Source organism: Hippocampus guttulatus, chromosome 20 (genome assembly GCF_054856545.1).
Source record: "Hippocampus guttulatus isolate MCC_2025c chromosome 20, RoL_Hgut_1.0, whole genome shotgun sequence".
Taxonomy (NCBI): domain Eukaryota; kingdom Metazoa; phylum Chordata; class Actinopteri; order Syngnathiformes; family Syngnathidae; genus Hippocampus; species Hippocampus guttulatus.
Genome location: NC_141280.1, coordinates 1791412 through 1803962, shown reverse-complemented (window position 1 = coordinate 1803962; position 12551 = coordinate 1791412). Strand labels below are relative to the sequence as shown.

At 45.9% G+C, this 12551-nt stretch overlaps 1 protein-coding gene across 8 annotated transcripts in view; it reads left to right on the top strand.

Moving 5' to 3' along the window:
* cdc42bpab (CDC42 binding protein kinase alpha (DMPK-like) b) overlaps window positions 1-12551 on the top strand; it is a 49031-nt gene that overhangs the window by 6551 nt on the left and 29929 nt on the right. For all 8 annotated transcript variants that reach the window (XM_086099648.1, XM_086099642.1, XM_086099644.1 and 5 more), the window contains exons 2-3: window positions 9811-9902; window positions 12144-12227. In XM_086099648.1, coding sequence (XP_085955774.1) covers window positions 9811-9902; window positions 12144-12227 — 176 coding nt within the window. The remainder of the gene's footprint in view (window positions 1-9810; window positions 9903-12143; window positions 12228-12551) is intronic.

The window sequence follows — 12551 nt, the reverse complement described above, 5'->3', positions numbered from 1 at the left end:
GGAAAAGTTTTGGAAACCTGTCTAACATGTCCATCCATTTTGGGAGCAGCCAGCTTGCATAGAGCAAAAAAAAAATTTCACATCCTTTTTTCTCTTCCTATTTGGTCGGGGGGAGGAAGAGCTTTTGCCTATAGCTGACTCTTCAAATAAGGGGTGTTGGGAACGTCACTTTTAAACTATTACAAACGTTTCAATCTAGAATTACATTCGTACAATAGACTACACTAGGTACGTTTGTATTCTATGTTGAGACAGCGCCCTGGGGCGAGGTCGTAGTTTGTTTGCACCGAGCTGTGCTTTTCAGTTCATTCAATTTGGTTGACATTTTGTGAACGCATTCATCATGTCGCATTACACTCGCACACGTCACCGCTCAGCGCTTGGCGATGAGGGACAGGCAGCACGTTTGTGCTAAGCTAGGTTAGCTAACAGCCGCCATGCGGTCATGAGAATTCAGCGGTGCCGCAGATGTGCTTTTAAAATTCTTTCTTATTTTTGCATCGACCCATTTTTGTGGTCGACTTAACCGAGTGAGGAGACGCCCCCCCCAGCCCGATTTCAGTACTATGCTAATGTCGGTAGCCTTCCTGCCCTGAAGTGAAAACTCAAGCCATATCAAAGTTTACTTGAATCGGGCTAAACTGCGGTAAACTGAAATGTGCGGTTGGTTAGTTGGTAATGTGGCTTTCAACTCACTTGACTCTAACCAATGTGCGCTCTCTGTTTCAAAAAAAAAAATTGTCATAGTTTTTCAGTTCTTTCGATTCTGGGTGAGTGGACTTGTCCGCCCAGTGTACTGAGCAATTGCACCAAAAGCGTGTGCCCATGGTAAAATTGATCCAGAAAGAGGATGAAAATAATGTACTACATTCCAAAGTTAGAGCAACCTTCCTCTAGCCGTTGTTAAATGTCAGGATGAGAGAATCCCCGACTTCTTGGGATTCAGCCACAGAGGCAATTTGGCTTCCACAGTAGATCCATCTTAAACCATGTGTACACATTATTGTATCTCCAAACTAATCTTTTTTTCTAAAGTCATGATAATCCTTTAATATAGGAGATGGGTTTCGAGAGATGCCATAAAAATTTAAATTGCAATACGTTCTCTTGTGTTTTTGCGGCTATAAAACGATCAGTATGGGAGTTTGACTGCTGGCCGACCCTCCGCCGTTTCGACCCCAGGACGAAACCTATTTGAGGCTCTTAAAACCAGAGCCCTCCGCAGCTTTGTCACAGAACAGGTTCATAAATAATGTGATTTTTTTCTGGCCTCTGCTTTCTCCTCCTCCAGCTTGGCTTCTCTTTCCTGTTGCAGGATGTTTATCTGTCAGCAGAGAATCAGGCACAAAAGCCCAGCTATGGTTGGATGGGGGGGGGGGGGTGCCAAGGAATCCAATCAAGATCGCCTTGCCTCTGCTTCGCAGCTGTGGGCATGTACTTACTCGTGGAGAAATACTTCTTTTTTTTTTTTTTTCTTCCCACTTTAGAAGCCTTCTGACTTGCAGTTCTTGTGGTTATTTACAATCTTAAGCCCGCTTTCTCCAAACTAAGAATCACAGTTCGAACTTTAATGGGTCGCCCCTGTGAAATTGCGTAGATGGTATATTTTGCTAAGTTTGGGCAAAAAGTGTATTTCTGAGATGGGTCTTGCGCTGACATTTTTCGGGAAACCCTTTTCAGGATGAACATTTGCACACGTAGCATCATATGTTTGGACCACCTACATTTTTGGAGTCTTCAGTTGTAGATTGAACTGCCTTTGGGAAAGTAATCATCACTCATTCAAGTGGGTTTGGTTCCGTCCTGAGCTACTGCTTATGCTGCCAGACAACTCCCAACTGTCTCGACAACAGATTCCCTATCGTGATGTGCAGGACAGGAATTGAACCGAGACCCGACACTGCGAGGCAAAAGCCCTCGCAAACGCTAGCTGCAAGTGTGAATTAGCATCAGTCTGTGACGGTAACTCGGCGCGCGGCATTGCCGCGATCAGCTCGCTCAGACAATGCGTTCTTGAGGATGACCGCTTTGAAGAGTTCTTTCTGCAAGAGGAAATGGCTCCAAACCGCTGGATCTGGCTGCTTCGTATCTTTCTACGTTTGCTGCACAGCTCCCGGTTGCTTTGAGCATTGGACTCGGTTGTGTGTGTAAAAAGCGCTGACTCAGTCTCAGTCCCGCAGCCCCCCACTGCTGGGCTGCTTGTGGAATTTGGAGCTGAGGTGCAATGTACGGGAGCACAGCAGCTGTTTGGAAGGGGCCAGATCGACCTCTTTGTCCAGCAGTTCCCCACGCGGCCCCTCCTTTGCATTTCTGCGTGTCTTTTCTGTCTGCCTGCTTCTGGCCTCATTGTGCATTTCTTTGTGATGGTCAGTGACGGTCTGTCGGCTTCCATTCTTTAAATGCTGCTCCCCAGCGATTGCTGATTTGTGATAATCGAGCATCTCCGCTCGCCCTCCTGTTTTTCGATGCATTCCCATGTCTATTTCCTGTTTGTCATCTCCTCGCGGCGCCCCCCCCCCCCCCCCCTTCTTGGCCGGTGCTCCCACACTGCCGTATCTCAACTTTGCCTAGTGACTGACAAGCGCGTCCCCGGGTCTGTCTGCGTGCCAAGCGCCAGTTGGACAGCACATGCTCTCAATTAGCATGCGAAAGACTTGTGCGTGAGTTCTACTCAATTTAGCCTGCAGTGTCCTAAAAGTGCAGAAACGATCTGCAGGATTCATAGAGCCTTCTGGATGGCATTCATGCACACATACTGTAGTTGGATTCCTTTTCTCACACCGCCAGAGTCATAAAGGGAACTTGCAGAATAAAGAAGGCAGACATTTGTGCCATTTGTTCAGGAGAGCAAGACAGACAAAGACAATGAAAATGTAGCCAACTTGACTTGATGTGGTGTCATGTGCTGCACCTCCATTCAACATTTCATGGCTATTTTTGTCCTCTCGTGATACACACCGAGGGGTAGCCGCAAACCCATTTTTGCGTATCCCTATGATCTTTGCTTGAGTTGTGCAGCCCGGACGGATCTATTTCTAAATATTTTCTTACAGAGACGTAACAGCAGCCTACTTGTTTCATCTCTTCACGAGAGGCACGCAGTTGCATGATAAAATGAGATGACGCGGGTGTGCCAGTTGAGCCTGTTGGGTGAAAGTTGGCGTGCTTTCTTGGTACGTAGTCGCCGGCTCTGACGGAGTCCAATGAGTAGTTTATGAGTCTGTTGAGCGAGGCGATGGCGACGCATTCACCTAGACGGCGACAGCGGTCACACCCCGTCCTCTCCCGCAGACCCAATCTACTTATCTATGAGGTCACTTGTCTCCTACCCGTTATCTCGGTCTCTGCCTGCTCCTGTCACAGAGGCTTGTTTGTTGTCACCGTTTTTACAGTCGTGAATCCATCCTAAATGGATCAGGCTTGTTTTACCCACGCACGCTCACGCTGGTCAGTCAGCCCTCGAATGTCTGAGCGACTCGTCCTCGGAATTTGGCGCAGGCTGTCGCCTCCCAATTTTATGCGCAGGAGAAACTGAGGTTTGGTGCATCAAGATCCTTTCTTCTCTGTCTCCCCCTTTTTTGATGAATGACCACCTGGTAATCTTATCACAGCAACTCCTTTCGTCTTACTCGAAGGTCATAACAAAAGCCTGGTGGATGCTCTAACGCAAATGGGTGAATCCATTTATAGTAACGGGTGGACCCGATGGGACTCAAACCCTTAAATGGTGCACAGTCCTCGCTGGGCTGCACCACTTGAGGCACAGAGTACCCCCCCACACCCCCCAACACACACACACCACTACCATCAGCTGGGGAATAACGGTGATGTGCCCAGAAAAGGCTTTTGGAAACTTGTGACTCAATATCTTATCAGGATGTTGTTACATGTTGCTGTTAGAACATGGATGAGATGTATACTGCTGATTGGTGCCTTTAACTTGCCCGGTGTTCTCCTGTATTAAGTGCTTCTTTCTGGAAGTTAACAAGGTGCCACAGTATTTTGACATTCTTGTACGCCTAATGGAACATCTTATTTATTTTTCTTAAACCGCAGGGCTTTGGAAAATGCTGTCCCAGTTACAGAACATCGGTCCTGCATGGTATTCGCGGCTCTCGGGTTTAGATGCTGCCATTAACTCAATTGTTCCCGGGAATGCAGGAGAAAATGTTTCTACTGCAGACAGAAGAGTCATCCAGCTGTCAGTTTCTGTTTCACCAGAGTCACGGGCAAAAAAGATAATTCTCCAAGTCCCCTTTGTGTCCAAAAAAAAAGGTTCACCTCAGGAGAATCATTTTTGAATGCTGCGGGCTATGACATTTTGATGTGCACTGCAGGAAAAAGGAGGTTGCGAACATTTGCCATGCTTCCAGCCGTACAGAAGATGCCTTCTGTGGGGACGGCACACACACAGAGATGCGTAATAGTGGGAATCAAAGTGGCGCATTCTTGGTTTCAATTCAAAATGATAATCGTAGTTGTACTATTGTCTGGAGTACAAGTATTGATTAAAAAAAAATAGAAATAAAAAAATCCCAACACATCGTCACCATCACCACCTTTGCAAGTATTTTGTATCATTAACCGTTCCTGTATTATCAGACTACAGTATACAGAAAAGCAAGCGCTCTTGGTAACGTATCCTGAAACGCTGCTGCCGTTCTCACCTTATCTCCACATATTGGGAGGGCATGTTGACGCAGAATTGCATAAATCCACTTGTTTGCACTGTGGGTCAAACGCGTTGACTTGAAAGCTCGCACTCTGTGTTCCAAGTATACTCGCGTGCGCTCGCACATTGGATTGTATTTCCCGCTCCAGAACAGAATTGTGTGCCGTTTGAGCGCTTTCCCATTTTGCCCTTCACTTATTTCCGGCGGTTCTCGGTGATTTACTCACAAATATGCCTGCGGCGATCTCACAGCTATCATTCACGAGAGAGCCAGACACCTTTCATTTGGGTCGGTGGTGCCCCGCACACACACCTGTTGGGAGAGCCCCAGGCGTTGACAAAGTGGCCCGTTTCTATTTTCGGCCATATTTGGGGAAATTTACTGAATGCGTTTGTTCGGGCTGCTTGCATTTGTGTGACTAAAGAGAGCGTGTGGGGTACGGAGTCACTTCCCCTTGAAGAATGGCATGATGTTTTGTTCCCGGTGACCTTGAAATGCGTCATTCAGCTATCTGTCAGGCAAGGAATTTGGAATAAATTTAGTGTGAAGAAGGAAGGGCGAACCAGCTCATTTTGGGAGTGGAAGGTGCAGGAACACGATGCTGAAGTTGTTGGGGCCAGCTTGAATTGACTCAGATGTTTCTGATGAATAAAAGGGAAATGAAATGGGCAGACTCGCTGGTTGTGACCATGCGACACCATAGGAAAACAGCTGGGATTTCTCTCTCCGAATTTTCAGCGGGGTGGGGGACTGGTTCAATTGTGATTTCCATATGCATTCTTGGAAATGAAAAGGAGGAAAATGAGGTGAGCAAGTGAGTGAAATCCGTCCCCGCAGACATTGAGGATTGCATTTGCTCATTTTTCTGATTGATTCATAGCTCTTTCTCAACAAGGTTACATGATGGACTATGAAAAGTAGCTTATGAGCTCTCTTCCTTCCAGCAGCTCCGTCACGGTCAGACAAAAGGGAAGGCCATCCACAGGTTTCTTCCTCTGCTCGTCTAATCCTGAAAAGTCACCCTCTCTTTCCACCCCCCCCCCCCCCCCATCTCTCTTGAAAACAGCATTTTTGTGTCGTTACCTCACTCTGGTTGTAAATAATATCTGTGATGGCTTCCAGATGTGCCTCCATCCCATTGTGGAAGTGGGAATAGGGTTGGAGTGTGGTGCGGTTGTAAGGGTTGGACACTTACTGTAACTGGCTCAACTGCTGACTGCTCTCACTGGCTCGTTTGTCACTCCGCACTGTCCGGTTTGGCTTTCTGTTTTGAGTTGAACCGGACTGATTTTCCAGTCCTACGCTCATCTTAGGCTCTCCTTCTGCTGGATGTTGTTATCCCGCAATCATGCTCGGTTGTAGTTTGAGAGTCTCTTAACCGCAGACGAAGAGCAGACATCATCATCATGTTAGTTCTTCCAGTGGACTTCGTGAGGCCACTAATTCCTCCCATCTTCTGTTTTTCTTTTTTTGGCGGTCGGGGGGGACTATGAGTGAGACAAACCTGACATTTTAGGGTACAAGAAGAACATTTTGAGGCACACACCGTAATTCAACTTGTAACTATTCACTCCACTCATGTTCACAATTACTGATACTGAAGTGTGGGGTAGAAATTGGTTCGCAAAAAAAATAAAATAAAATTATAGAATCCATCAGCAACTTGACTGGCTGCACAGGCCTTTCATTTATTCATTCATTCATTCATCTTCCGAACCGCTTCATCCTCACTAGGGTCGCGGGGGTGCTGGAGCCTATCCCAGCTGTCTTCGGGCAGTAGGCGGGGGACACCCCGAATTGGTAGCCAGCCAATCGCAGGGCACACAGAGACGAACAACCATGCACACCCTCACTCACACCTCGGGACAATTTAGAGTGATCAATCAGCCTGCCATGCATGTTTTTGGAATGTGGGAGGAAACCGGAGTACCCGGAGAAAACCCACGCAGGCCCGGGGAGAACATGCAAACTCCACACAGGGAGGCCGGAGCTGGAATTGAACCCGGTACCTCTGCACTGTGAAGTCAACGTGCTAACCACTGGACTACCGGGCCGCCGCCTTTCATTTAATTTAACTTTATTTAATTTCAATTTACTTCCATTGACTGAAATGCAAAGTACCTTTGACTCGTGGCTATAGGAGTTTTGTGCCCGTGCATGTTTGCTTTCTTAAATATTGACCGAAATGGCGTGTGACTTGCCTTACAGCACAAAGTCCACGAAGCACAAGGTTTGCACTCATGCCACGGTGCAGCTTAAGGCGGCGCTGTGAGTATTTACATCTAAAACATACAGCGTTGCCCCGAGGGTTCATTTCAGATCCCCATTGAGCTCGGTTTGTTTGGATAGATTTGCTCCAGGGTCAACTCCCACGTCCGCATTAGCCGTCAACCCGTCATTAACCAGTCAAATTTCTCATTTGATGTTGTGAAAGCGCTCTATAAATACAGCTGTATTGTATCATGAGGAGGTACAACAAATGCTTTGTTGCTCACACACCTTATATGGCTCACGAGTATAAATTGACATCAACTATGACTGTCATCTTTGTGTCACATTTGACACGCATCACCGCCTATCGATCACAATTGCCAAGCATATGGCATCAGGCCAGTTAGCACCTAGCTAGGATCTGAATGATAGTGTACTTACTTGCTGTGCATTTTTCTTTTCATATTCCTCTTACAACAAGTGTTTTTCTCCCAGAAAATGTGTCTGACAAGCTATGTATTGGCATTCTAATAGTTCCATGTTCAGCATACGCATGACACTTAGAGGCATATTTTCCCTAAAACGTAGCATGTACGTAAAGCACTATGCAGTGGAGGTACTTTGATGCACTGAGCCAGCACAAACCCAGCAATTACACGAAAAGCATGTATCAACCGAATGGAGTACTTTCAGCATGAAAAATGTGCTGGGATATGTCTATACATGCAATCATTTTGACTGCGCCGCTCTGAGATGCCTGCTGAGCGAATGAAACATCAGTCACGCTTACATGCCAACTCCAACGAAATCCAAGCCCGCAAAATGTACCGAAATGCTTCATAAGTTTGCCATTTGCGCTAAATAAACACACTGGCCTGAAACTGCACCAAAATGGCCCTTGCTGTGATAAGGATCGATGGTCTAGACCAGCGGTGCCCAAACTTTTTTGGCCAAAGGTCTACTTTTCGATCAACCAAGGTTAAAGGTGACCTGGTTTTTAATGTTATTTTTTTAAATGCTTTTTGTGAAAGTGAGACTGATAGGATGCTAATGGTGCAGTGTGCACTAATACAAAAATATATCATATTAATAACACGCACACAGTCACACAAATGCCCCCCCCTCCCCCCTCCCCTTTCTTCCCTCTTATACCCCTTGCGATCGACTTGGGACCAGTCCGCGGGGTACCGGTCAATCTCGATCGACGTATTGGGCACCCCTGCGCTAGACAAATGGTCGCCATTTTTAGTGTACAGCACTCCTAGTTGGCTACATGGAGAAGTTTGGCGTCACTCACGTTTTTCCAGTTTCACTGGCTCCCGAGGCCCAACATGCCTGTGTATTTTTCGCGGTGTGGATTGTAAATAGCCCCACACATGCAGCGCGCTCATTACATGGAGCTGTCTCTCCCATGTCGACTGCAAAGCATGAAACTACTTGTGACTGACATGTCATCTTTTTCCAATCTTGACTCACCAGCTGTGTAGTCATTGCTAAAGCTCTCGCAAACAAAGAGCTTCAGTCCTGCTCAGAGCGAGCTTGGATTGACACCTTCCCAATCATTGCCAGCGTTGCTTGCCACACCTTGTCTGAGCAACCGTTGCTATGTTTGGGACTACCTGTGTATTTTGCCAGCGAGTTAAGACTGATGACAAAACTGGATGGTATTTGCTTCTCTTGTGGTTTAAACAACAAAAAAAAAAGGATCACCGCATATTCAATTCAGTGGTTGGAAAGCAGACACATTGATTGCCACGCAAATGTGGGTTAGTTCATTGCTTATTGAATGCAGGCAGCGAGTGTGTATGACCTTACCGACTCGCTCACACCCATAAGACTAATTCCAATAATAAACTGCACGCCGGTAAAACAGGTTGTTTTTGGCCCGTGCGTCGCCGTCAACCACTGTCTGTTCAAATGATGTATTTATTTTTACTTTTAATTCTCAAGCAATTTAAAATTGGTCTGGCTATGAAAATCAGAGCAACAACACCTCAGCTGTCCTTTGGTTTTCATGCGAGAAAGGAGATCGACGTCCTTTGGTGGATGTGCACGTTTTTGCATCCGTGCTTTGTTGTGGTCTCGACCTCCTGTGGGCTCAGAGATGAAAGCTGTCTCTTTTGGTGGGAGAACCTGACGCAGCAGGCGGCGACTAATCACGTCTTCCTCTGTGCCCGGACGTTCATTTTAATGAAGAATTAGACCAGAACTGAAAAGTTGTATTCCACCCATTGCTCAAGCCCTACCTTGTCAAATCACTTTGAGATAAAGAAGCTCTTGCGTGAAATGTGATGGCCTAACCGTCTTCCTAATAACGCCTCAGTAAGAATACGGCTTGGGGATCAGGCTGACGGCGGACCAAGGGAGCAGCGGCAGCGTCAAAGGTTGGGGCTGGAATTTCAATTTGTCTTCATGACCTTCCCGATGATGGGAATGAGGCAATAAACATGAATAACCTGCGTGCTCGGTGCTGAATAATTGATGTGGTCTTTTAGCATTTATTGATACGGCTGTCTGTCCCCAATGACCCATGCCAATATAGGTTACCTCGAGGGCCCGAAAATGGTGTGCTTTATTTCCACTTTGCAGGGGTGTGTATTACTTTTGCTACTTGGAATGAATAAAATGACACAGGTTGGAGAAATGAAGCATCTGCCAAAGAGCAAACTTTTTGTATTTTGATGTATATTCTGCAAAGTCATCCAGGAAATATTCGTAATGCAGTCGCATGAAATGCTGACACCGACGTCAGACATGTAATTGCTGGATGACTTTCCGCTGTGTAAACGCGGATACAATATCCACACAGCCAATGAATGGCACATCTTCTGTTACAACTCTGAACTTGCGATTTTTGCTGCACGTGAGAGTCAAAGAACTAAAGCGACATGAAGTTTTGACCTCTGTTCTCTTTCCTCCCTTAAAGCAAAACCCTTCACATCCAAAGTGAAGCAGATGCGGCTGCACAAAGAAGACTTTGAAATCCTCAAAGTGATTGGCCGAGGAGCATTTGGAGAGGTAACGTTCCTTCTGTTTTGCTGCACTCAATGCTAGCCTGCAACAGTCTCCCACCCGGCCCTTTCACACCCTGCAGTCCCCCCCCCCCCCTTCCCTTTTGTTGAAGAAACAGGTGTCATGGGTGAGTTCGAAGCAGCTCTTTCTTTTTAGCGCACGCCAGCCGATAAATAGCAATGTTAGATAAGTCGAGAGGAATCCCACATTCTATGGTTATGCTTATGTAGGCCATTCAGCCAAATTGTTAACATTCGCTTCCCCGGTTAATTACCAGAAATAATATTTTTATAAAGCGCTATGCACGTTGATTTGTATTGTGTTTGAACGTAACATTCAATTAGCATAAATGTAATGCTTATAGTATTATAGTATTTGCTAACCGTATCCTAAAAAGTACAAAAAAACCACCCCAAACATGATAAAACAAGTCTGAGATGGGCCAATGCACATTGAAATGTGCATCATCAAATTTAGATCATCCTGAGAAATGTCACGTTTGCCACTTGTCAAAATTAAAGTACCAGTGAAACTAAGCGCTAAATACCACTTGGTTCGTTTTGTTCTGCCTTGTGCGTCTGCATATCAGGAGGTTGGAAGATACTTGATAATGGGTTTCAGGTGACTGTCAAAGCAGGGGAATGCTGTAAGGACAGGTAGCGCAGCCCTCAGCCAATAATACTCTAGCAGCAAAACAATTTTCAGCCAAAGACGGCTCCAAACTGATTGACACTTACTCACATTGAGAATTTATTTTATTGATGCATTAAAGATTGACCTGGTATTTCCCTCCATTTTATCCTCGGAATGATTTCTTTCAACACATCTGTGCAGCCAAGTCAGCGAGTTCCTTCCAAGCACAGTTTCCAACATCTTTTCAGCTCAAGACAATTAGGAATTTGTTCAGTACCGCAAACTGTAAATAACAGATGATAAGGCGGAACAGCAGGGGGCATTCATTTAGTCTGACAAACAAGTAAGTGTGCCAATAAATTGTGAGCCGGCGTGAAAAACCAGCTTACAGCATTTAAATGTTGACCATTGCCCGGTCACCCATATTCTTAAGCGAGCCTACTTGGGGAAAAAAAAAATAGCTTTACATAAAAAATGGAAAACTTGAGAAAATAGCAAATAAAGCTTTCGATTGATGGATGGCGACACATCGATCAGCTCGTAGCTACAATTCCAATGCCACTCACTAATGTCTTTACTTAAGCCTCTGCAGCCAGTGCTGGAATGTGCACGCATGAGTCATGTATTTTTCAGCATTGTGTTGAGGTTTAGAATGGGACTTGTGACAAGGTGCGACCTTGTGATAACATCCTTGTCAGCAGTGCTAGGGCCAACTTACTTTTAAGAAACCATGCGATTATGCCAACCATTGCACCATTTAGTCATCCGATCGAAACCCTTTTTTCCCCCCCTCCTTGACAACCCAAAGGAGTACATTACCGACAGACCCCGAGGAGATTTTCATTCATGTACTGTACATCAACCCAAACACGCATTTGATTACATTTGCTGACTACCTGCGTATCACTCGGCTCGTTCAGTCAACAAACTGCTCTCAAGTTTAAGGAATGATTACGGAAAAGGGACGACCGGATAATGGATGCCAGGGGTGGAGAACAAGACGCAAGTAAAGTGACAAGAGAAGACAAAAACACCAAGGCGTTGCCAAGAACAGTGCGCTCTCCCCCTGGCCCGCTCTCTTCTTCCTCCCTTCCTCTGCGGGGGGATCCAAACACTGCAGGAATGTTATCGTTGTATTGCATTAGCAACATTCCCCAGCTCATTTAATAGACTACAGACCCTGTTGCATGGGCTACTGTTTGTGTCTGTGTGAGTGTATGTCACAAATTCTTCTCTGCTTACTCTTGGGTTCCTTTCTGCCATACACGGTTGGAGGCGCATATGTATATATAAATATATAATATTTCTACCCCCAGTTATTTTTTTTTTTCCATTGTGCGCATGTCAACTGTGGTTAGTCCAAATATTGCATCTGTGCAAATGTTCCCATTCCCAAACTTGGTTTGCAGTTTCATGTCCGTAGACGAGGCTTTCCTTGGAATTATGAATCACATTTAAAGTATCCAGCTGTGTTTCCCGCCCACAATTCTTGAGCTTTGCCAGCCTTTCCCCACGATGTTGCGTCGACTCGACATACTTCCTTATCGGGTGTCTGTCTGAATTTCCAGTTCTGAGAAACTTTGCATTCACCATCACTTTTCCTCCCATGTACAGGTCGCAGTCGTGAAGGTGAGAAATACAGACAAAGTATTCGCCATGAAGATTCTGAACAAATGGGAGATGCTGAAGCGAGCTGAGGTAAGTGTCAAGTCGCCAGTTTCCACAGGAGCAACAGCGGGTTTGTTCATAATGAGGGAACACGGATTCTTTCCCCCCACGATGAGATCAGGCACTCACGCATTAGACGCCGGCACATTTCCGCGACACTACAACCTGTGTGGTTTTCTCATTAACTTCTCCCATACATTTCGAGCTTTCCTCCGTGTCCTGTGAGTCATCACGGCTCATGCGTCACATACTACAAACGGAAATATGTTACCGGTGTGCGAACAACGACACACGGGAGTCGTACATGGTCTCGTTCCAATGCTAATGTACAAAAGTTCGTCCGCAGCACTCACG